The 25,728-nt window shown below is 39.1% G+C and overlaps 2 protein-coding genes across 5 annotated transcripts in view; both read left to right on the top strand.

Moving 5' to 3' along the window:
• Positions 1 to 466: 466 nt before the first annotated feature.
• On the top strand, positions 467 to 24,378 carry LOC137078317 (E3 ubiquitin-protein ligase TRIM39-like). Of its 4 annotated transcripts, none has more exons than XM_067445502.1 (8): positions 467 to 605; positions 13,101 to 13,141; positions 15,146 to 15,702; positions 20,068 to 20,163; positions 20,288 to 20,521; positions 21,671 to 21,818; positions 23,071 to 23,097; positions 23,210 to 24,378. In XM_067445502.1, exons 3-8 carry the CDS (start codon positions 15,148 to 15,150, stop codon positions 23,737 to 23,739), a joined length of 1,590 nt encoding a protein of 529 aa, XP_067301603.1. In that variant the 5' UTR covers positions 467 to 605; positions 13,101 to 13,141; positions 15,146 to 15,147; the 3' UTR covers positions 23,740 to 24,378. The 4 variants fall into 4 exon arrangements, with proteins under 4 accessions (XP_067301603.1, XP_067301602.1, XP_067301605.1 ...); XM_067445504.1 differs by lacking the exons at positions 467 to 605; positions 13,101 to 13,141 and adding exons at positions 14,280 to 14,499; positions 14,745 to 14,928; XM_067445501.1 differs by lacking the exon at positions 467 to 605 and having other exon boundaries at positions 13,008 to 13,141.
• The window catches only part of LOC137078316 (E3 ubiquitin-protein ligase TRIM39-like), a 53,896-nt gene continuing 41,200 nt past the window's right edge, over positions 13,033 to 25,728 (top strand). Inside the window, exon 1 of the mRNA XM_067445499.1 lies at positions 13,033 to 13,141. The gene's annotated coding sequence lies outside the window, so the exon portion shown is untranslated. The remainder of the gene's footprint in view (positions 13,142 to 25,728) is intronic.

Here is a 25,728-nt window from a genome sequence, read left to right as displayed (position 1 = left end):
CACGGGGTTAAATAAAACAATGTTTATGTTAGGTAAAAATCAATCAAATGAATGCTTGGAATGTAAAATTACAGAATGTGTGGAACACATAATGTTGCATTGTAGGAAATATGTAGAACAAAGGAATAGTCTAAAGCAAAAAATAAGGCAGGCAGGAAGAACATGGAACCTTGAAGGTATACTGGGAACGACAGGAGAAGGTATAGAGGACACACAGAAAGCAGTTGTGGAATACCTGAAAAATATAGGGGTATATTATAGAATATGATGTGTTTTTTTTTTTTTTTTTTTTTTTTTTAATACCATGATGTAAGGTAGTTTCATTGAATCCATGCTTCATACTCTGGTACAGTAGGTGGCCGTATGCACCTAATAATATATGGTTGCAATCCGCCATTAAATCAAAAGAAGAAGAAGAAGAAGAACCTCACATACCTTTATTTTGAAGTGTCGATAAGGAAGAGCTGCGGCGCGCTGTGTGTATGTTGGCGCACATTTCTGATTAACGCTACTAGAGAAGAAAGGTTATTTTTGGGTACTCTCCGTGTATTACGTTTAAAAGGTTTCTTTCTACCGCTTAGCTCCTGGCTGATGAAGGGCACAAGGTATTGTTTGAATTGTTTTCAATGTATAAACTTTGAGAGACTTAGTGTTCATATTTTCTATCTAAAACATTTAGTTGTGAGTTTCTCTTGGTTTGCACTTTAAGTGGATTGTTTACAGCAAATCTAGTCTTTATTCGGTCATTATGTTTTTCTCTCTAAATTGAGATTGTAAGTTGTACTAAAATTAATTAATTGTCAGCTCCGGTGTTTCATTTAGTTCATATTGCACTTTAAAGGGAGATTAATTGTTGTAATTAAAACAATTCATAAATCCATATAGGTCATTCAAACACTTCAAAGAAGTTTGTTAATTGTTTTAAAACTAATTCTGCTAAGTGCTTTATGTGCATTAAAGCTACTGTCAATGTTAAAATAATTTGTTATTCAGGCTTACTACAGAACAGTAATGCAAGGTTATTATATGAGCCTGTATGTTAAAATATGCTTTGTCACATGCTCTATTGTGTAGGCCATCTAGATTGCAAATGTGTATTTTTAGTGTATAGGTTTATGGACATTTATACAATTTGCACAGATGTCTAATTATTGTGTATTTGTTTGTTTTAAAACAAATTTTATTTAAAACTGAAATGATTGGTTCAGGTTTTTTTTTTATCATTATTGTTTTTTATTAAACTATTTTATAAACATTAAACTTTTGTGGGGTAGATTTTCGTTTATATTATTTGAAAAGAACAGAAGGCTTGTGTGAGATACACTTCACAGTACAGATGATAATATGGAATGAGGAGGAGGAGGGTCCTGATAACACTCACTCCAAAATAGGGCTGGGCGATATGGCCCAAAAAAATTATCACGATATGATTTAGCATAGCAGTCGATATCGATAAATATCACGATAAATGTAAAATCTTTATTTCTTTAAAGTTTAAAGGCATATTTTTGCTCATGAGTGAAATATGTAGAAAACAGACAGTTAGCTGTAGTTTTAAACTATCCTTTATTGTCAAAACATGACAAACACTTCCCAAACAAGTGAACAATTTATTTAAACTGAGGTAGATTTATTTATTTAAATCTTAACTGTGGTCAGCATTTTTTTACTCAACACTATATATCAATAATATATCATTATACAGGGCTTGACAGGGCTTAAGCATGTTCATGTGCTTTTCCTTCGAACAAGTAAATCGTTCAAGCTTGTCCAAGTAAAAAATTAGCTTGTCCGGAAAAGTGTGTGTGTGTGTGTGTGTGTGTGTGTGTGTGTGTGTGTTGTAAATATAATTTATTCTGAAGCAATATTCTCACCAGTGTTCAATCAGCTTTGACATATTTAAATCTGCATATTTGTGGTTTTTATTTTTATTGAATCATTTGAAATTTGTGATATTTTCACCTTTTATAAAGGGCATTTTCCCTTAATCTTATTAACTATAGGCTAAGCTTCATGTTTCATTTTATATTTGTAATTTTGATCAATACATTTAATTAAAATAAAACACTATAAGGGCTGTTAGCAATCAAATTAAATAATTTACACTGAAAAATTACAACAGCATTAAATAATGTTTTGAGATTTGTAGTTTTGAATAGACAAATAAGACATGTTGGAAAGTATGTTTAAAGATCAAATTAAACCACCAGTAGGTGGCAGCAGGTGGCCGTCTTAATGAGCGAGTCATTGAGTCGTTCATTCAAACGATTCATTCAAACAATGAATCGTTCATTTACACACGTTGTTGTGAGACGCGTTGCGGTTCTGCTGTGAACGATTTTCGCAGCTGAAACAGAACAAATAATGCAATATTGAGCGTTTATATATTTAATTGTCTAATAAAACACTAAGAACGCAATCGGTCAAAAAAAAAGCGTTTTAAGAAACATTTTGAGGCCCCTTCTCTTGCCTCACAGTGGATTGGTCCACCGTGCATCTCACCGACACACACACACAAACACACACACCTCACCGACAGTGGGCTGGTCGGGAGAGAGAAAAGTTCAGTATTTGTGGATCTCCAGTAAGGGCTGTCTAGTCTATTTTATTCATTTTAAACACCAGATGACATTATTTCTCTTTTGATACAGGCGATGCGGAGTCATTAATACATCACCAAAGACAAACAATTATGATAGCGATGTACAAGTCCGATGTTTTAGTGATTATAGTTTGGTAACGTTAGCCTGTTGTAAATAAGTCACCCACTACAGCTAACAAGGTAATAAGCCGGTGTGTGAATGTAGTTAATGTAGATTCACCGCTGTGTTGGGCTGCATGTTATATGGAAGGACTTTGAAGAAACACGATAATTTAATAATTAAATTCTGTGTGGTGAACGTGAACCTATGATAAGCAGTCCACGCACGTCGCTCTGTTTTATGTCGGATGGGATCGCTAAAATATCTCCAAACCACTGAAGTTGAGCGAACTAACTTGTCAACGATATCTGTGTCCTCCGAGCTGGCCGTAAGCGCTGCATTGTCTTCACTATTGCTCATTTTTAACGCTCCACTTATCTCCGATCCTCCAAGCCTGTCAGCCACAGACTGTAAACATTACCGCGTGCAGCACCCAGACGCCCGGTCTGCAATACGCATGCGCAGCATTACGGATAGCGCATAAGCATTATATCGAGAATTTATCGACCTGTTGTTATCGTTTTATCGAGCAAAATTATATCGTGATAATTATCGTTATCGTTTTATCGCCCAGCCCTACTCCAAAAGAAAAAAACTTTGTTACAACATGAAGTATTATTATTGCACCGTCTTCAAAGGATAAAACATCATATATTCTTATTATTAACGACTTCAAAACCAGTGGCGCCTCCAGAAATGTTTCATAGGGGCGGCCAGATGGGGCCACTTAAAATCTTGGGGTGGCACACCAAAAAAATCATTTTATTCTACTGGTGTAGTAAACCGGCCTGTAGAAAACTATCAGAAAGACTTAAGGAAACTCCTACTGATATACTTTGGTTTATTGTGTTATATTTAATGTTACTAATAATATAATGTGTATAGACTAATAACCAGGCATGAAAACGGGTCAGGGGTGAAAAAGGTGAGAAGGATATTACCCCTCTGGGGGGATCGGGGGGCATGGTCCCCCGGGGGGAATTTTTAAAATATTCCATATTTAAAAGCATTAATCCGATGCATTTTGAGATGCTTTTTTGCCAACCTAGGGAGAGCTGGAGAAACATATATATATATACGTACAACAATTTAAAGGCTGATGAAAGTTAAACTATACAAAAATAGCACCTACGTCACATTACAGTCTAAACACAAAATAGCAAGAGTTATTTCTACACCGAAAAAATTTGTGTTTTTTGTTGGTTTAACTTAAAGTAAGTAACCTGGATGCCTTAAAAATTTGAGTTTATAGAAATAAAAAATTTGAGTTGATACAATGAAGGAAATTAGTTTAATAAATAGAAACTCAACATATTTTTGTATCTGAACCACATAAAAAATTTGATAAATCATGAAAATAGCACAATTTGGCATGTTTCACTGCGTCATCAGAAATAAAACACACACAATTACCCAATATGCTTAAAAAATCTTTTAATAATATTTTAATAAAGGCTGTCGAATCTCAAAAAATGTTCATTGTATTAACTCAAAATTTTAATTTCAATGAACTCAAAATTTTAAGGCAACCAGGTAACTTTTTTTCTAAATAATTTTTTACAGTGTAATAGGGCTGTGAATCTTTGGGTAGGCAGCGAATCGATTCGATTCACGGTTCATAGGTTTCGATTCGATTCAAGAGCGATTTTTGCCAATAGGGCTTGGGCGCCACATTGCATTCTGGGACGTTGATGGCCTCGCGAAAGTAAACATACAGCAAGTCGAATGAGGAGAAGCAGAGTTGGGAGAAAGAAAAAACATGTTAAAATCCCGAAAGGGATGTGGAATTTACCGGGATACGTTAAATAGGGAAGGCAGGGACCGCTATAGAGACAAAATCGGAACTTTTAAAGTTTTGGATCCACATGCATTTCCAAAGAAAGTGCGGAGCACCGACGACGACGAAAACTTTTTGTTGGTCCCCAACAGACATTCTACTGACTATAAGTAACTTTGCAACTACAATTCAACTTATTCTACTAACCCGAACTCCAACACATAACCATAACCAGTCTACTAAAATACTCTAATTAGTGTTAGTTGACATGCTGTTGAAAACGTACATAGGTAGTAGAATGTTTAAAGTGGACAATCGAAATAAAGTCTAACCGAAATGTAATACTATTGGATTAATTTGATTCGATTAAGCATTTTCTCATATGCATTTATAGGATTATTAAATTACTTCCCCTAATGTGTCTTAGTCAGGGTGTGAATTACATTAAATACATGAATACATGAATTTACGGGCTTCAGAGATCAGAGAGTGGGCAATACACCCAGTAACACTTTAAAATAAGGTTCATTAGTTACCATGAACTAATAATGAACTGCACTTATAAAGCATTTATTTATCTTTGTTAATATTAATTTGACCATTTACTAATGCATTATTAAAATCTTGTTAACATTAGTTTATGCACTGTGAACTAACATGAACAAACCGTGAACAGCTGGGTTTGTATTAACTAATGTTAACAAAGATAAACTAATGCTGAACAGAGGTGTTTTAATGGTTAGTTCATGTTAACTAATGAAACATTGTAAAGTGTTACCAAAAAAAAACAGTTACACTTTACAATAAGGTTTCATTAGTTATTAGTTATTTTATTGACTTACATGAACTAACCATGAGCAGTACATTTGTTACTTTATTTGTTAATATAAATCCAGCTGTTGTTGATGGTTTGTTCACGTTAGTTCACAGTGCATTAACTAATGTTAACAAGCTTTTAATAAAGTATTGGTTAATGTTGAAATTAAAATCAACAAAGATAAATAAATGCTTCGTACGTTCAGTTCATTATTAGTGGTGCCATTGTTCAAAACATCATATATTATACCCACTTCAAAGGATAAAAACATCATATATTATTAACGACTTCAAAACATCATATATTATACCCACTTCAAAGGATAAAAACATCATATATTCTTATTATTAACGACTTCAAAACATTGTATATTATATCTGTCAAACATTATATATTATAACGGTAATCAAGTTTAAGTTCAAGAGTTTTATTTGTCACATACACAGTTATAGAATACAAACGGCAGTGAAATGTAAACAGGTCCGCTCCATGGACAGCAAATAGCAATTAACAAAAAAAGCACAATAAGTTATAAAATAGGAATAGGATAAAGGTGCTATATATATATATATATATATATATATATATATATATATATATATATATATATATATATATATATATATATATATATATATATATATATATATATATATATAGAGGTTGCTAGGCAACGTGGGGGAGAGGACGCTGGCGTTGTCTGTTCGCCGCTTCTCCACCCACAAATCATGTTACTGTACTATTAGATTTAGATTTTATTTTATTTTATTATGTTTGTGACTAGTCTAACAGTCAGAGCTACAATAGGGACATATGCTGATTGCTGGCAGCCACTGAGAGGACGTTGTTCACCGTTCGCCGTTTTCAACCGCTTCTCTAATGTTTATGTTTGAATTGCTGCGGTTGGTTCTGGTTTGAGGGACATTTGATGTTTCTCGCCGCGACTGCTCACTGGTGGTCTCCCTTGGGCTTGAGCTGCATGGTGGCTGAAGTTTGCACCGGGCTAGCGTCATCCGGGCCAGCGCCATCGGCGTCCGGCATGATGTTGGGATGTTTCGCTTCTCGGCTGCGCCGCTGTTCCGTCTTGCATTGCGGCCGTGGAGCGGCTTGGACTTCTGCGCCGACCCCAGTGTGTCCACAGAAGTGCCCGTAGAGCTTTGTCTGCCTCCTGCATGGTGCTGCGGCGATCCCCACCGTCTGAATCGTAATGAAAACCCATCATCTGGTCTTCAGCTATCATGCCTCAACGACATCATCAGGACACTGCCGCTGGGAGAAATTTAAAACAAGGAGTGGACCACAGTGTGCTGCGGAGCTAACAGAGACTTCCACCATCAGCTCTGTTTCTGTTCACCATCAGCTCTGTTTCTGTTCACCATCAGCTCTGTTTCTGTTCACCATCAGCTCTGTTTTCTGTTCACCATCAGCTCTGTTTTCTGTTCACCATCAGCTCTGTTTCTGTTCACCATCAGCTCTGTTTTCTGTTCACCATCAGCTCTGTTTTCTGTTCACCATCAGCTCTGTTTTCTGTTCACCATCAGCTCTGTTTCTGTTCACCATCAGCTCTGTTTTCTGTTCACCATCAGCTCTGTTTCTGTTCACCATCAGCTCTGTTTTCTGTTCACCATCAGCTCTGTTTCTGTTCACCATCGGCTCTGTTTCTGTTCACCATCGGCTCTATTTCAGTTCACCATCAGCTCTGTTTCTGTTCACCATCGGCTCTGTTTCTGTTCACCATCGGCTCTGTTTTCTGTTCACCATCGGCTCTGTTTTCTGTTCACCATCGGCTCTGTTTTCTGTTCATCATCGGCTCTGTTTTCTGTTCACCATCAGCTCTGTTTCTGTTCACCATCAGCTCTGTTTTCTGTTCACCATCAGCTCTGTTTCTGTTCACCATCGGCTCTGTTTCTGTTCACCATCGGCTCTGTTTCTGTTCACCATCGGCTCTGTTTCTGTTCACCATCGGCTCTGTTTCTGTTCACCATCGGCTCTGTTTCTGTTCACCATCGGCTCTGTTTCTGTTCACCATCAGCTCTGTTTCTGTTCACCATCAGCTCTGTTTTCTGTTCACCATCAGCTCTGTTTCTGTTCACCATCAGCTCTGTTTCTGTTCACCATCAGCTCTGTTTCTGTTCACCATCAGCTCTGTTTCTGTTCACCATCGGCTCTGTTTCTGTTCATAATCGGCTCTGTTTCTGTTCACCATCAGCTCTGTTTCTGTTCACCATCAGCTCTGTTTCTGTTCACCATCAGCTCTGTTTCTGTTCACCATCAGCTCTGTTTCTGTTCACCATCAGCTCTGTTTCTGTTCACCATCAGCTCTGTTTCTGTTCACCATCAGCTCTGTTTCTGTTCACCATCAGCTCTGTTTCTGTTCACCATCGGCTCTGTTTTCTGTTCACCATCGGCTCTGTTTCTGTTCACCATCGGCTCTGTTTCTGTTCACCATCGGCTCTGTTTCTGTTCATCATCAGCTCTGTTTTCTGTTCATCATCAGCTCTGTTTTCTGTTCATCATCAGCTCTGTTTCTGTTCATCATCAGCTCTGTTTCTGTTCACCATCAGCTCTGTTTCTGTTCACCATCAGCTCTGTTTTCTGTTCACCATCAGCTCTGTTTCTGTTCACCATCGGCTCTGTTTCTGTTCATCATCAGCTCTGTTTTCTGTTCATCATCAGCTCTGTTTTCTGTTCACCATCAGCTCTGTTTCTGTTCACCATCAGCTCTGTTTCTGTTCACCATCAGCTCTGTTTCTGTTCACCATCAGCTCTGTTTCTGTTCACCATCAGCTCTGTTTCTGTTCACCATCGGCTCTGTTTCTGTTCACCATCGGCTCTGTTTCTGTTCACCATCGGCTCTGTTTCTGTTCACCATCGGCTCTGTTTTCTGTTCACCATCGGCTCTGTTTCTGTTCACCATCGGCTCTGTTTCTGTATTCTTGAATACTTTACAGCATTTTAGTAATAAAGTGTAGGTTATCGATCTTTAAAATGCATCCAAATTACAGGGAAGCGCAACAATACGGAGCTCCACAGTAGTCAAAAACAAAATAAACAGTTAATTTCGAAGCAATCTCTTCTTGAAAACTCAGAAATGTGGATTCGGACAGCTAAAAAAAATCCCCACCTGACCTTGGTCTTGGTCCCGCCTGGAGTTTGCCAAAAGGCACTTGAAGGACTCTTAGACCATGAGAAACAAAATTCTCTGGTCTGATGAAACAAAGATTGACCTCTTTGGCCTGAATGGCAAGCTCCATGTCTGGAAACCGGGGACTGCTCATCACCTGGCCAATACCATCCCTACAGTAAAGCATGGTGGTGGCAGCATAATGCTGTGGGGTTGTTTTTCAGCTGCAGGAACTGAGAGACTAGTCAGGATCTAGGTAAAAGATGAATGCAGCAATGTACAGAGACATCCTTGATGAAAACCTGCTTCAGAGTGCTCTGGACCTCAGACTGGGGTGAAGGTTAATCTTCCAACAAGACGACAACCTTAAGCACACAGCCACAATTACAAAAGACTGGCTACAGGAGAACTCTGTGAATGTCTTTGAGTGGCCCAGCCAGAGCCCAGGCTTGAACCTGATTGAACATCTCTGGAGAGATCTGAAAATAGCTGTGTACTGATGCTCCACACCCAACCTGATGGAGCTGGAGAGGTCCTACAAAGAATAGTGGGAGGAAAAACTGACCAAAATTAGATGTGCCAAGCTTGTAGCATAATACTCAAAAAGACTTGAGGCTGTAATTGGTTTTAAAGGTGCTTTAACAAAGTATTTGACCCAAATTTGGGTTGAAACAACCCAGCATTTTTTAGAGTGTAATATTTGGAAAAACCTAACTTAGAGCAAGCTAAATCAGATTTTTACTTCAGCTCTGGCTAATTATCACAACTTCAGTTTTTTCGATATTTATCTGCAGAAAATGTAAGGCCATCTGAATGTATATGTCAGTTAAGCAAGCTTGAAGGACATCCAGACTATTCAGATCCTCAGATCCTTGTAGGTAAAGTCACTTTACAGTAATGAAAAACATGCTGATTTTGGATATAATGGTTAGAATAGCAAGTAAAGCCAAGAAAAAAATAACCATATAAACTTATGAAATATTGGACTTTGTGTGCATGCTTTTTTTTTAAGGGGGGGGGGGGGGGGGGGGGGGGGTGAAACACTCAGTTTCAGTTTATGGACTATTTTATGCGACCAAACCTTAGCATTAGCCAGCAAAACGGTTTTGCACGTCAGACTAGTGTAACGTTATACATAGAACAACAATGGAGTCCGTTAGCGTATTTGAATGACGAGGCATGCGATCGTGTCGTTTACTGATGTTTACTCACGCGACAATAGCCAACAGCACAGACATTTGAAGCAGTTTTACTCACCGGCTGCTTCCAAAGCAGGACCGAATCTTTATCGCTGGGACCGCTCCCTCAAAAACACACTTCTTTGGTAGGGCTGGGCAAAATACTTTCGATTAATCATTTTTTTTTAAATGTGGTCGATTCAGAATCGATTCTCAAAGGCCACGAATCGATTTTTTTCAATATTTATTTCCACTAACATTGAACATAAGCTTAACATAAATCTAATTACTAGTCTTCTCCACTAGATGTCACCCATTCGCCTTGCGTGATCTTACAAAGGAGCAAGAGGCACACATCATTTATCCATTCAGTGTTTAAATGGCAGCTTCCGGTGTGCTGTCGCCTTTTATAATGCTGAGGTGAAATGCTGTAGTAATACTAAAAATCTGCAGAACCATTTGATGTGACAACACACACACAGCCGAGCACACAACTGCTAAAAATAATCACACACACGAATGCGTGCCTTGCATTAGGATCAAACTTGAGCGTTCACTTAAGCATGTACGTTTATAGCCATTATAGACATATTCAAATTATCTTCCATATACAGCGCAGGATCAATAATTCAAACCCTAATAGCTTATATTATAAACAGATTTCCTCAAATAATAGTCCACAGTCAACTCAAGTCAGCACAGGTATTGTTGTCTGTTACCACGACAACTACTCAACCATAGACTAAAAAAATATAGTGCTGGGAATCGATTCCAAAAAGAATCGATTCCTCAATTCCACGGCGTTGGGACTCGAACGTTGGAATCGATTCCATCGCGGGGAATCGACTCCTCTTTTTTCACTTGTCTCTCGCTTACTAATAATGATTGGAAGTCTATTTATTTTTTGCAAAAGGTTCTTTTGAACACAACAGTTAGTTTCAAATAACGAGTTAAAAATAAAGCAATTCAGCTGGGGGGTTTTGCGTCATTGCGTGATGACGTCACTAGAACGTAATTCTAACAAATTTTTATGGTATGAAACGTTCAAATCAAGCCATATGTCTGATTATTACTATACCTTTCATTCACTTAGTTTAATAGTGTTTATTGTCATTGTTTCCTTCTGTGATCCTGCGTCGTGGACAAGTTGCTACATTTTGCACACAAAAACTCCATAATTTTAAATTGTGAAATGGTTCTGTTGTCCACAACGGTCGGTTTTGAGTGCTGCTTACAGAGGCAGATGTGAGGGTCTTATTTTAATTTTCTATTTTCTTTAATCCATTGATACTGAAAGAAAATGCGCCTAGACTAGAGTAGTACAGCTTAATGACCGAGTGTAATGTTGCTATAGTAATGAACCTAACTTGCTCACGCATCTGATTGACAAATAAACTGCGCACTCTTATAATATTGTTTTTGTTAATATTGTGGTTATTTTGCCTCGTACATTCTGTGCAAAAGCACTTATTTGAACGTAGTCATTTAACTTAACTGTGCACATGCATTTTAGACGTGTCATGTAGTTTTAAACATGCAATAAATGCACATCCATGAATAATGTGCTATCCTTTTTATTTATTAGGCTAAATCGCATTTACTTCTGGGCTATATGGGCCATTTCAGGAGAATCCATCATTTAAAACTCATCAGAGTTATGGAAATGTATCATCATTTTACAAATAAAGTTTCGGAGAAGGGTACTTTCTACATCCTTGTATCCTGCGGTCACTCCGGAGCTAGGTTCACCATCGATTTTGTTAAAAAAAGAAGAATCGAAAACAACAGTGCGGAATCTATTCTTGGAATCGATTCCGAAAACAGGAATTGGAATCGTAATCGATTCCCAAAATTTCGGAATCGACCAGCCCTAAAAAAATAATGAACGCATTTCTCATGTATGAAAAGTAAATGCACACGAGCGGCAAAATCGCAAGAAAAGCTTGTCGTGTACTGAAAATTGCTATAAAAAAATCATCCAATGTAGCTTTTTATGTTTTAGAATAAATATATCAAAACATCCATAAAATACTTCTCAGATATTTTTTTTTTAAAATAAAGTGCCATCAAAATTGTATTTAACAATTGTATGGATTTGAAATATAGAGATGCGTTCTGTTTTAATGTAGTCAGGTGTACCTAAAAGTTTAACATACATGATTGTGGCTCTTCAATTCTTTTTAATTACCCATTTATGTTCACTGTTCTTTTTTATAAATACCTATAGTATTTGTATTAAATCTATATTCATTTGAGTTGAATCGAGAATCCAAAATCAAATCGAAAATCGAATCGAGAAATCGAAATCGAATCGATTTGAGGACTTGTGAATCGAAATCGAATCGAATTGAGGACGTGTGAATCGAAATCGAATCGAATTGAGGACGTGTGAATCGAAATCGAATCGAATTGAGGACTTGTGAATCGAAATCGAATCGAATTGGAACATCTGAATCGATACCCAGCCTTATTCTTTGGTATGATTTGGTGAAGTCCTGTGACAGCAGTGACCGTGGAAATCCACTTTGCGACGCGACTGAAGCGATGTTGTGAAGCTTCCCGTCATTTCTGCGTTCAAATCGGGTCAAATGCAGCGCTGCCTTCCCAGAATGCTGTGCTGAAGCGTTGAAGTCGCTCGACGTCACCCATAGGAATAAAGTGGAGCGCGGCGCAGAGTGTGTATGGGCGTGCATTTCCTCTCTCGCTCTAGTCACGCGCGCGCGTCCTACCGGGAGAAGAGCCCGTACAGCCCATACAAGGACCTTCCGCTCTATTAACGTCAAGTCGACCCATACTCGAAAAAAACTCTCTGAAACTTGTGAGAAACCGGAAGGAGTATTTTTGACACAGAAATACTCCATCAAACGTCCAACATTAGTTTTTGAAACTTTGTCTATGTTTAGGATGGGAACCCAAGTCTTTAAAGGTGTAAAAAGCTCAGTATGCATGAAACAGCATTTCACCCCCCCTTTCATTCATTTTTCATTTATTTATTTATAAGCACAAATAAACACAACAAAAGTTGACCACTGTGCTGTACAAAGAACAGTAATAAAAATAGGAATAATAAATAAATATAAACACAACAATAAAAGAGAATTTAAAAAAAATAATTAAAAAAATAATAATAATAACAATACATCACTAAATTTAAGCTTAAAAGGACATGCCCCTTTAACATGCCTTCACTTATTTTTTTGCTACTTTTCAAATAACTTTATATATTGTAATATTTTATCTTTGTACAAGACCTAAAAATCACAGATTTCACTGTGAAACATGTTTAGTGTGTGCAATTTGTATCAAGATGTGATTGTGCAAACTGTGATAACTTGATGTTCTAAAGGTTTATTATACTGTTACTCAGCAGAGATAAATAATTAACTTCCATATTTATGCTTATGGGCAGAGCTCTGTGATATCACTGCAGGCGAGTTAAGTGAACGTGAACTTCAGTGAAACTGATGGACTGAAAGCTTCTTCAAACTACATTTCTTTTCAGAAACTCTGAAATCATCGACCAGATCTGACATTCACTCACAGGTAAGTGGTGGAAATGTGAGGGCTATAGTTTGGTAGCAGGAAGCAGCATCAGAAGTATTGTGTCATTGATTTGTTGGCTGTAAGTCACACTTTAGAGACTTTACAAACAGGAAATACTTGAATTGATGACAGAATGAACAAATGAAAAATCATTATGGTGATTTTTATTGTAGAAGTCTGTAGTTCATAAAAAAATGACACCTGGTGCTTACAGATTTAGTGGGTTATTTGTTTGATGAAATTACACTTTCACCCCTTTCTGTGTTATCATGGTGTTGTTAAAAACATTGCATTTGCTGTACTGAGACACAGTTTTGAATCTACTGCTGTCCAATAGATCAAACTGCAGTCATCTTAACCATTAAGGCCCCAAAATACTCACGGCAAAGTTCTTTTTCGTTCTTCATTTAGGGGTAAAATGAAGGTCGAAATACGTGAGCTGCGATATACCGCTAGCCACCCACACGCTGCCGAGAGTGACGCAGGGGCGGGCCATTTCTGAATGGCTGAATCCCAAAGGGCACACTTCATATGCACTTTCGGTCTTGTGGACTTACAGTGGCTGCCAGATAAGTCCACAAGACCGTAGGGTGTCCCTTTCATCATTTTAGGTTTCGGAAGGGTGCTCGCGCGCGCCCCCTTTGCAGCTGTAATGCGCCCTCGATGCGCACTTCAACTGAGCCTGGAGGTTTGCGAGCTACACAGAGGACTTTACCCGGCAATCAAAGCGGCATTACGTTGCGAAAGTGAGAACTCCGTGAGGAAGACCGTGAGGGTTTAGTGTGCCATTTGGGATCCAGCCAATATGTGTTTGTGTCTGTACTTTTGGACTTGTGAAACGTCCGCAGTCACTGCTAATTCAAAGTTCACATCTGACCAGTACTATTGCAAGCCGTTTTTACTTTTATTATTTCCTAGGAAATTAATTCTTGATATCAACAGTTCAATTGCTATAGTTAAAATTTTCATTTTTGATATAAATAATTTGATTGCCACTAGTGGAAATGTTAATTTCTGATGTGATCGTTACTAAGAAAGTCATTTTAAATATCTGAAATTATATTGAAATCAACAATTGAATTCTTGATATCCGAAATGATAATTTAAATGTAATTGTTGATGTCAAGAATTCATATCCTCTGAATTAATAAAGGTCAAAATGGCTTGCCATAGTCCTTAGCCGTTTCTCAATACCAAGTACACAAACTTTGGACTTGCGTCCTGGCTAGTTCGTACTCACCAAGTTCAACTCAGCAGGACGGACACGGGAAGACACAAGTCTGGTGATTCTGCAAATGAGCTAGATCAGTGCTCTTGATAGCGTCAGTTAGTTTGCTCTGGCTACTCCAGTTGTCTCTGTATGTATATTTTAGGCATAATAGTAAATAAAATGAATGAATATTAGATGGTATATTGAAAGATACAGATATATGCCTTATATGTTATCGATCTATAAGTGTTTTTCAGTCAATAAAACAGCTAGAGAATGTTACATTTACCCCAGCGAAGCCATTTAATGACCATAGCATGTTAGTTGACCCCATTGACATGCATAATACGAGCAACGGTTGAGTTAAAAATCTTAATTTGTGTTCTCCTGAAGAAACAAACAACACCTACATGTTGGATGCCCTGGGGGTGAGCAGATAAACATCATTTTTTTATTTTTGGGTGAACTATTCCTTCAATGGCCTCGTGAGGAGAAATTAACCAGGAAAGTTTTCCATGTGAAAGATGGTGGAACCACAGCGCACACCTACCTATTATGTAATCGCCATGAATCAATGGTAGTACAGTGTTTATCAGCCGTAACCTCTTTAGAAAAGCTGTTTGAACTATCAAAACAAACTTCAAACAAAGTTCCTTTTGTCCTGATTTTGGTGTCACATTGTTCGTTCTTCAATTTCACTTGAAGTATATCAGTGGCTTAATAATTTTTAACTATGCATTACAGAAGTTGCTCTATTTAGCAATGCAGCTGATATATTCTCATTGTTTTGACAGCCATGGCATGCTCCAGTAGTCCACCACTAAATGAGGAGCTCCAGTGCTCCATCTGTCTGGAAGTGTTCACTGATCCAGTCACCACTCCATGTGGACACAACTTCTGCAGATCCTGCCTGAGCAAGTGCTGGACGAACACACAGACCTGCTTCTGTCCACTCTGTAAAGACAAATTCATCAAAAGACCTGATCTCAAGATTAATACAATACTCAGAGAGGTTGCACAACACTTTAAAGAGAACCTCAATCTTGGAGAACCTGAGGTGTTCTGTGACATCTGTGATGAAAGCAAGCAGAAAGCTGTGAAGACCTGCCTGATGTGTCAAAGCTCTTACTGTGACTCTCATCTGGAGCCTCATCTCAGAGTCCCACGTCTAAAGAAACACAAACTCATCACCGCTGTGGAAAATCTGGAGGATTATATTTGCCAGAAACACGAGAGACCTCTGGAGCTGTTCTGCAGAGATGATCAGACGTGTGTGTGTCTGTTCTGCACTGAAGGAGAACACAAGACTCACAACACTGTTCCTATAGAGGAGGAGAGTCGAAAGAAGAAGGTAAAGAGTTAAAAACGAAATACTTTAACCTTTAGACAGCTGTTTCTGGTTATTTTTGAACAGTAAGAGTGTAACTTTTTTTAAATTATGGTCTCAAATGCAGTTTTCCATCTAAGAAATATCGCCAGAATTCGTCATTCCCTATCACTGGTCAAATTCTAATACATGGTTTTATTACATCAAGGCTCGATTATTGCAATGCACTTTACATTGGTCTCCCTTATAGGTCTATCAAGAAATTACAATATATACAGAATTCAGCAACATGGGTACTGACACATACACCTGATCCTCAACATATTTCTCTAGTACTTTACAACTTGCATTGTCTTCCAATACAGAAACGTGTTGAATTTAAAATACTTATGAATCCCTTATTTGTTGGTTCATTGTGAGATCAGACTCCCAGGACTCGCAAAGCCCAACGTCCCGGGGCTGTGTGTTTTCCAGAAGGGCTACCAAAATGTAAGCCCGTCGGCAGGCCGGCGAATCTTAAATAGTGAAATAATTTTCCTTTCTTGATCTGCGCTGTTCACTCTCTTGACTTGACATTTGAAGGCCGTGCATGCACGTGTGTGTGTGTGTGTGTGTGTGCGCATGCGGTTCGCACTTATATCCACTGATCGGGCGGGCCAAGTAATAAAAAAGTAATATTCCAATTAATCGTGGGTGAATGAGAAATAAATAATAAACAGACAGATGACGAGGACGTGACCACAAGGATGATGGTGGGGAGGACGAAGACGACGATGAAGACGACGATGAAGATGACGATGAAGATGACGAGGAAGATGAGCTGGTAAGCTTCGGGTAAGTAAACAGTAGTAGCAGTGTTGATCGGCGCAAGACCAGATGAGAATTGAAGGGATGAGGAGTGCTGATGTGGGGCACTGGTGATGGTGCACAGGTGTTCAGAATTCGGATGATTGGGAACTCACTTCTCCAACTTGAGATAGAGCTGATGGTCTCTGAGTTTTTGGAGGACTTGACAGACATATCCTTCGTGCTCCCTCAGGTCACTCGAGTAAATGAGGATATCATCGATATAGACGATGACAAATTTATTCAAGAATTCCAAAATACCTCATTCATGAAGTTCTGGAAGGCCGAGGGTGAGTTGGACAGCCCATACGGCATCACCCGGTACTCGTAGTGACCTGAGGGGGTGATGAAGGCTGTCTTCCACTCGTCTCCCTTTCGGATGCAAATGAGGTTGTAGGCACTTCGTAAATAAAGCTTGGAGAAAATGACAGCCCCACGAAGCTGTTCTAGAGCAGCCGGGACCAGAGGAAGGGGATAGCTGAACTTTACGGTTTGGGAATTGAGATGACGGTAGTCAATACACGGCCGCAAGCCTCCGTCCTTCTTGGCCACGAAGAAGAAGCTCGAAGTAGCAGAGGATGTGGATAGTCGAATGAACCCTTGCTGGAGTGCTTCGTGCACGTACTCCTCCATGGCCTTCTGTTCCGGGATGGACAGGGAATAGATGCTGCCCTTCGGTAGAGTTGCCCCAGGCAGGAGGCCTATGGTGCAGTCCCATGGCAGATGAGGTGGAAGTTTGGTTGCCAACCGCTTACTGAAGACGTTCTGGATTTCCCGGTAAGCTGGAGGGATGGTCACACTTATCTGGGTTTTGGGACTCTCTACAGAAGTGGATTGTACAGGGAGTGATGGATGCACTGATGAAGAAGATGGTTTCCTTTGGAGAGGATGATGAATACAACGAACTAAGCAGTTCTCACCCCATTGCAGGATATCTCTAGTGGACCTGAACGTGATGGTCTCCTCATGCAGATTTCCAACCCGTAGAGTAAGTGTGGGGGAGAAATGGCGGACACGACCTCGGCCCAACGGTTTTCCCTGAATGGTGGTGATACGAAGGTCGACTGGGCAATGTTGATGTTGAGAATTTCAGTTTTGGAGAGTTTGCTGACTGATGAAGTTCCCAGCCGACCCGGAGTCGATGAGGGCTTGTGCTGAAACAGAGGAGTGACAATTACTAACAGATACTGTAGTTTTGGTAAGATTGGCAGTAAGAGGGGGCAACTGGATGGTACTCACCTCTGGCTGAGAAGGTCGCACAGAGCAGGTCGTTATGCCATGTCCATCTCCCCCACAATACAAACACAGTTGTTGCGCAACTGACGTTAGTTGGCGGAGAGATGGTGCGTATCGATCTGCATGGGTTCAGGTGCTGGAGGGCCGACAGGTGGTTGGACGGGCAGAAGATTAACAGCGGGTGCGGTGATACCACAGGCAGACAGCCGTTGAGAAACTCTGATAGTTTTCTAAATGAGGGCTTCCAAGCCTATGGCGTCCTCATAAACTATAATCAATTGTGTGACTTCACTGAGGAGGCCGTGGCGAAATGCAGTGATGAGGGCAGATTCATTCCATCCACTCATGCAGGCCAGCGTATGGAATCAAACTGCATACGAGCTTGTGTTTTCTCTCTTACCCTGGCGAATCGTGAAGAGTTGGTCATGTACGGATAATTTAGCAGCTTGTTGACTGAAGACCTCTTTAAGATAAGTACAGAAAGCAGAGACTGAGCTGGTGACGGGGGCATTAGACTCCCACAACGATTGTGCCGATTGTAGTGCTCTACCTGAGAGAAGGGAGATGATTGAGTCCTGCAGCTCAATCTAGCAAAGACTGAGCTGCTTGTTTTCTCTGCTAATCCGACCATACAACACGATTTTACCATCCAGCTAGGTTCATCTTTGATTACCCCTTCAGGGTCGGTCAGAAATCTTGGAGTAATCTGTGATGACCAACTGTCCTTCAAAGACCACATCTCAAAGACAGCTCGGTCATGCAGGTTTGCATTGCACAACATCAGGAAAATCAGACCGTTCCTTACAGAGCATGCAACACAGCTTCTTGTCCAAGCCCTGGTAATTTCTAGACTTGACTATTGCAATGCGCTTCTGGCTGGACTTCCATCTTGTGCAATCAAACTGCTGCAAATGATCCAGAACGCTGCGGCACGGCTTGTATTCAATGAGCCCAAAATGGCTCATGTCGCACCTCTCTTCATTGGCTACCACTCGCTGCCTGGATCAAATTCAAAGCTCTGACTCTTGCTTATGGATCTTCCACAAGCTCAGCACCCGCATACTTCGACTCACTCCAACGAGCCTACATCCCCACCAGAAGCCTTCACTCAGCTAACGAGCGGAGGCTTGTGGTACCATTACAGAGAGGCATGAAATCCCTCTCCAGGACTTTTTCTTGCATTGTTCCTGGTTCCTGGTTCCCAGTGGAAGGATCTTCCGTCCTCCATACGCACGTCAGAATCACTCGCTTCATTCAAAAGACAGGTAAAAACTCATCTCTTCCATGAGCACCTAATCTTATCATAAAAAAAACCCTCTTCCTCCTCTATTTCTCTTTCTCCATTTTCTGGTTTTTGCTACTCTGAGTGGTAGACAAATCTTGGTATTTAGGGCACGTTTTGCATTTTCTTTGCCTCTTCTTGATGGATCGCTTCCTGTACTCCTGAGTTGTAAGTCGCTTTGGATAAAAGCGTCTGCTAAATGCATAAATGTAAATGTAAAATGTAGATGATGAACGCCACCCGGCCTCTTTCGTGATGGAATAGGTGGGAATTCGCTTCCACGTAGAGAGAGCATTGGAGCATAAACCCGCTGCAATCCACCGCCGTGCCGCTGTATGTTGCTGGTCGTACCATGGGACTCGCGTAGATGCAGGTGCGGGTGAGCTAGCTGGATTAGTTGCTGGGGTGACGGTGGCGGTGTCTTGACTCACTGAGGACCGGAGAGCTCGGCATTCGGTCTGATCTTCTGTCAGACACAGATGAGGACACAGATGGTTAGTGCAGCATGCAGTGTTTATTAAACAGAGGTAACGGACACAGGTTGAACGTAAAGGTGAATCTTGACATGAAGACAGGTAACACAATTAAAACAGACTTTCCTGACAACAGACAGATGACGAGGACAGTGACCACAAGGATGATGGTGGGGAGGACGAAGACGATGATGACAAGGAAGACGGGCAGGTAATCTTCGGGTAAATAGACGGTAGTAGCAGTGTTGATCGGTGCAAGACCAGATGAGAAGTGAAGGGATGAGGAGTGCTTATGTGGGGCACTGGTGAGGGTGCACAGGTGTTCAGAATTCGGGTGATTGGGAACGAGTGGGCGTGGCGTGAGTGTCTGTATCCAAAGGTGGTGGCTGTGCGGTTGTGACACTTAATTAATTAATTAAGCTGATTTTGTCAACTTTTGAGACTAAAACTGTTATTCTCAAAGACATTTACTAAAAGCCACAAAATGTGGTAATTTGATCTTTTAATTAGATTTTTTTTATAGGGTGAGATTTGTTTTTTCTCTGCTTGTAGAATGATCTGGCTAAGAGACAGACTGATGTTCATCAGATGATCCAGGACAGAATGAAGAAGATTCAAGAGATCCGGCGCTCATTAGAGCTCAGAAAGGTGAGTGGAAATTAAATCATTGTAAAATGTATAAAGTGTTAAATTATTTTAGTCTGCTTAATAAAGGTTCTCAGTTAAATTGATAACTTAATAGACTGATCTGCTAATTGTCCTCATTCTTCAGAGAAACACAGAGGAAGAGAAATCCTCCAATGTTGAGCTCTTCACTGATCTGATCCGCTCCATTGAGAGATGTCAGGCTGAGCTGATGAAGATGATGGAGGAACAGCAGAAAGCAGCAGAGAAACGGGCTGAAGATCTCATTAAAGAGCTGGAGCAGGAAATCACTGAGCTGAAGAGGAGAAACACTGAGATAGAGCAGATCTCAAACACTGACGATCATCTCCACCTCATACAGGTCTGTCAACATCGGTCTCATCAGTCATTATATTACAGGGCAAACTCATTATTCTCAAACCATGAGCTGATTAACCTTTTTATTTGATAACTTAATAGACCAATTTATTTGCACCAGAAAATGGTACAAAAAGAGACTGAAACAGTAACAAAGTTTTGTCAGGATGTGTTTCATACTACATTACCCATAAGGCTTTTTATGATTATGTAATAAAGGTGACAACGCCGTATTGCATGTGAGTGTTGAATGAGCTGACGCTCTCAATAAATCCTAAAGAACACATACCTGGCGTGAGAGTATATGTGACAAAAGTAACATTTGGAAAATGAATTAACACTGTTTGAAAGCGACACTGTAAACCAGAATAAGTTGGTAAAACTCAAACTCAGTTGCCTCAAATTTTTTAAGTTAAGAAATATAAAGTTTAAGTAAGAACAACTTGCATATTTTTATTTTGTAATCATACAGTTTAATTGCGCTGAAATTTAAATATGTGAGTAAGCTAATTCATACATTTAACATTAAAAATATCACATAATCGCACATTTTAGTAGTGGAAACTTGACTAGCTTTAACTAATTCAATAAATGTCACCTTGCTAATTGGTAACTTTGGTAGCATTAGCATAGTACTTGCTGAATGAGGACAGAAATATAAAAAATGTAACATATATCTGTTCTCAAACTAAGCTCATGCATCAATGGTAACCCTACAAAAATAAACACAAACTCTTCTAAACTAGCATAACAAAACATTAAACACTATTAACTCTCACACTTAACATTAATCTTGCACAAAAAAACATTACTATTAATTTTGGTAGTGTCATTTTGAGTGTCATGGCAAAGCATGCTGGGAAATGGAAATCCCAGCCCAGTTTCGGTTAAATTTAAGTTAGTCTAAATTAAAGTAAACAAGTTCATAAAACTCAAAACAATAAAACAGCTCAGATGTGTCCGTTTTGAGAACTCAAAAGAAAATAAAAGTTCTAAATACTCATAAAATTTATTTTAATTGAACTAATTTGTTTAATTTGAGTTGGCTCTACTCAAACCAATTTATTATTTTGAGCGTTAGGGTTTACAGTGTACTGTGTAAAACATTAACTTTAAATATAAATATCATATTTAACAGTCCTCTCTCCTGTAGAAGTGCTCCTCCCTGTACAGTCGTCCACACACCAAGAACTGGACTGAGATCAGGATTGACTCTGATGTGAATGTGAACTCTCTGTATAGAGCTCTGACTCAACTGAAGAAAACTCATGAGACACTAAAGGAAAAACTCAGTCAAACGGGTATGTGAATAGCAAATAGTAAGTAAGAAAACATTTTTTTCAAGGAAGATAATGGGTTAATCCAATATAAGCTCAATTTGTAAATAATCACACTTTTCCAGGGGTGTAAATTGTATCTAACAGGTGGGGAGGACAATAATCATAAAATTTCTAAAGAGCAATTTTTGAAGGGGACACAAATAATACAGGCAAAATAGTACTTGTAAGGATATGTGTACTACAACAACAAAAACACACACACACACAAAAAACATTTGTACTTTTTTGGCATTTTTTTTTTTTTACTTATTTGGCGTTTTGGTGCACTGAAAAATTCTCTAATATCTGTTTTTCTTTTCTCTGTCATTTTCTCTGACCAACAACACAACGCGTTAGTTGTTTAAATATGAGTAAGGTTCAGCACGCAGTCATATTATAATTATTAAATTATCTTGCGTCCTCCACATAGTATTGCATACGATTATATTTAACTAACGCAAGCCCTCTGATCTGCAACATTAAAATATTTAGTAAAAGCCAACAGATCTGACAGAGTGGCCGTGCGCATATAGGCTACTTTCGGTTTAGAATCAGTGCCAGTTTAGGGGCAGGTTGCTTGAATTTTGGGTTCATTAGCCTATTATTTTTAATTAAAAACACAGCAAGAAAACAATGACACACTCCCTTAAATAGGCGCTTGTACATTTCGCTTTGAAACAAAATCTTTTGCGATCATCAGTCGGTCATTGTCCCCTGAATAATGAAATCTGACATCTGCTGCGACTCTCTCTCGCTCAGCTCGTGCTGAATTGAGCAGACACACTCAGTTTTTAATTATGTCTGTTCTCTAACTGAAAAAAAAGTGTTTATTACTATAAAAAATGAAAAAGACGGCGGAGTTGTGTGGGCAGGTGTTGGTGTTTGCCTGAACATCTGTATACTGATCACCGCCCCATCAACATTTAACAACAAACATCCCTTTTACATGTACGCTCATGTTAAATCAGTATTGGGAAAAATACACAAACTGTCTAAAGAGGTTTCCCTAATTTTAATTAAATAAAACTAATTTTAAATGAATTATTTGAGTTGTGATAATAACAAGCTTCACATTCTCTTATATCCTCACTGTTTGTCCCATGATGGACCTCCACTGTTAGTATATTTACTGTGTTTACGAGCAACATTTACACACCACTGATGCTGTAGAGAGAAACTCACTGAAATTATTCCTATGAATAATTCATCATTATATTGTCATCTGTGTCCACAGAGTTGAAGTGTGTACAGAAGTTTGCAGGTACAGTGTGGTTGACAGTATTTTCTTCTATATGCTTGATAATCTGTATTATATACTGTACATCTGTAAATGTTTGTTCTGAAGTCGATTGATAATGTCTGATCTCTCTCAGTGGATGTGACTCTGGATCCTGATACAGCGAATCCGTATCTCATCCTGTCTGATGATGGAAAACAAGTCAGTCATGGAGACATTGAGCAGGACGTCCCAGAAAACTCAAAGAGATTTGATGATGGTACTTTTGTTCTGGCAAAGCAGGGATTCAGTTCAGGGAGATTTTACTATGAGGTGCAGGTGAAGGGAAAGACTGGGTGGTGGTTAGGAGTGGCCAGAGAATCCATTAACAGGAAGGAGGATTTTAGTCCTGAGGATGGAGTCTGGATTCTGGCTCTGGTTAATGAGGATCAATATATAGTTTGTGATGATCCAATGGTTATGTTATCTCTGAGAGTGAATCCTGAGAAGGTGGGTGTGTTTGTGGATTATGAGGAGGGTCTGGTCTCTTTTTATGATGTGATGTCCAGATCTCATCTCTACTCTTTCACTGGTCAGACTTTCACTGAGAAACTCTATCCATATTTCTGCCCAGGCGATGATGATGAAGGTAAAAACTCAAACCCAATGATCATCACACCTGTCTGATGAAGCAAAATAATCATATCTGAAAAGATTGCTGTGTTTAGATCAAAAACAAAACCACAATCAAGAGGTTTTTACTTTTACTTTATTAAAATAAAATAAAAATGTATTTGGAGGCTCTCAAAAAACAAAACATCAACTGTAATTACATTTACATTTACATTTAATCATTTAGAAGACGCTTTTATCCAAAGCGACTTACAAAAAAGGGGAGAGTAATAGAAGCAATGAAACAGACAAGGCCAACAACCTGTAAGAGCTGTAAGAAATCACAATTAATTAGCACAGTACACAATTTTTTTTTTATATATATATATATTTTTTTAAATAGACATCTACAACAAAAACTCACGTACGCAAAATGCCGAACACTGGATTTTGATAGCTATGATAACCCATTAGGACTAAGGCTGTTTCCCCAGCTGTTGTCGTTAATGCAGATTCAGTGGCCCAATGGGTTGGTTTTGTATGGCATTCTAGCTAAACGCGCAGCAATAGCCATCTACAACAAAAACTCACGTACGCAAAATACAGAACACTGGATTTTGATAGTTATGATAACTATGTAACATACCCGCCTGAAGGCACAAATCTGGATGAGAGACATAGATATGATCCAGGAGTGTGCGCTTTTTGGTCGTTGCTGTGGTGATCAGTTAGTGCTATTCTGTATTGGTTAAGTGCAAATGGAAAAGATGTGTCTTAAGATGTTTTTTAAAAATGGCTACAGACTCGGCAGCACGAATTGAGATTGGCAGTTCATTCCACCAGGTGGGAACGGTCCAGGAAAATGTCCGTGAGAGCGATTTCATGCCTCTTTGGGAAGGAACCACGAGGCGCCGCTCGCTCGCAGAACGCAAGCTTCTGGAGGGTGTGTAAGTCTGAACAAGTGAGTTTAAAATTAAAATTAAAAATTTTAATTAAAATTAATGAAATATTTGAGAGTTATGTTGTGTAATGTGTAATGTATTTGAGCGGCCAGTTTATTGTGAGCCTATATTTTCATTTTATAAGGAAATCTCTCTGAAGCCATTTTCTCTCTCCTCTCCAGCTGTTAACTCTGAATTACTTGTGATTTTTGGTTTACACTGTAATAACTGCATCTCAATAAAGACATCAATTCTGATATTGCTTTTAAACTAAACAGATTATATTAAATCTAATTGTTTCTTACATAAACTTTAGAACAGACAGACGAGATATGAATAAATCATGCAGGATGTTTATTGTTGACTTGAATCGGTTTCATATGACTGAATTATTACAGTGTCGATGACTCTTCCTGCATGTTCACAGATCCGAGTTTCCCGGATCAATAGCTTGTGATCTAAACGTTGTGACTACACAAATAACAGCTCTTTTCAATCTTAGTAACGTAGAAAAGCAGCTACAGTTTAATTTTCCTCAAAACAAACTTTCAGATCGGATCTGAGAGACAGATGCGAAGGGACCGTCTGCAAAGTGCAAAACTGCAAGCGTTACTACAAAAACAGTCAATAACTTCACTGTACTGTCACCAAACTCAGTTCACACATCACTGCTGTCCTGCTGGTTAAACTACAAACACTTATTTTGGGAAAATGTGCTTTTGCTTCTCTAGCAGGTTCTGGAAGATTTTTCTCCTCCTGAGTCAGAAGTAGGAGATGGTGTGTGACCTCTTGGTCTCTGCCCAGTTAGGGCGCTAAACGTTTACGTCAACCGTACTTCCCAGTGGCGTAAATCGGATCACTTGTTCATATGCTTTGAATAAAGGCACAGCTGTCACTAAGCAGAGAATGTCTCATTGGGTTATTGACACTATTTCAGCGGCCTATGAGGCGCGTGGTCTCACCTCACCTCTAGGAGTAAGATTCAACCAGAGGGATGACGTCTTTTCAAGCCCTCTTTAAAGGGGTAGTGAAACACTCAGTTTCAGTCAATCTCATGTCAATCTTGAGTACCTATAGAGTAGTATTGCATCCTTCATATCTCTGAAAAAGTCTTTCGTTTTAT

This window comes from Pseudorasbora parva, chromosome 6 (assembly GCF_024679245.1).
Source record: "Pseudorasbora parva isolate DD20220531a chromosome 6, ASM2467924v1, whole genome shotgun sequence".
NCBI classification, from domain to species: Eukaryota; Metazoa; Chordata; class Actinopteri; order Cypriniformes; family Gobionidae; genus Pseudorasbora; species Pseudorasbora parva.
Note: the sequence above shows the minus strand (reverse complement) of the source record. Positions and strands in the feature narration are given on the sequence as shown.

Coding starts and splice junctions, on each gene's coding strand:
- LOC137078317 (XM_067445502.1), top strand. CDS start 15,148: ATGGCATGCTCCAGTAGTCCACCACTAAATGAGGAGCTCCAGTGCTCC. Junction 20,164..20,287: donor GCTCATTAGAGCTCAGAAAG/GTGAGTGGAAAT, acceptor CTCATTCTTCAG/AGAAACACAGAGGAAGAGAA. Junction 20,522..21,670: donor ATCATCTCCACCTCATACAG/GTCTGTCAACAT, acceptor TCTCTCCTGTAG/AAGTGCTCCTCCCTGTACAG.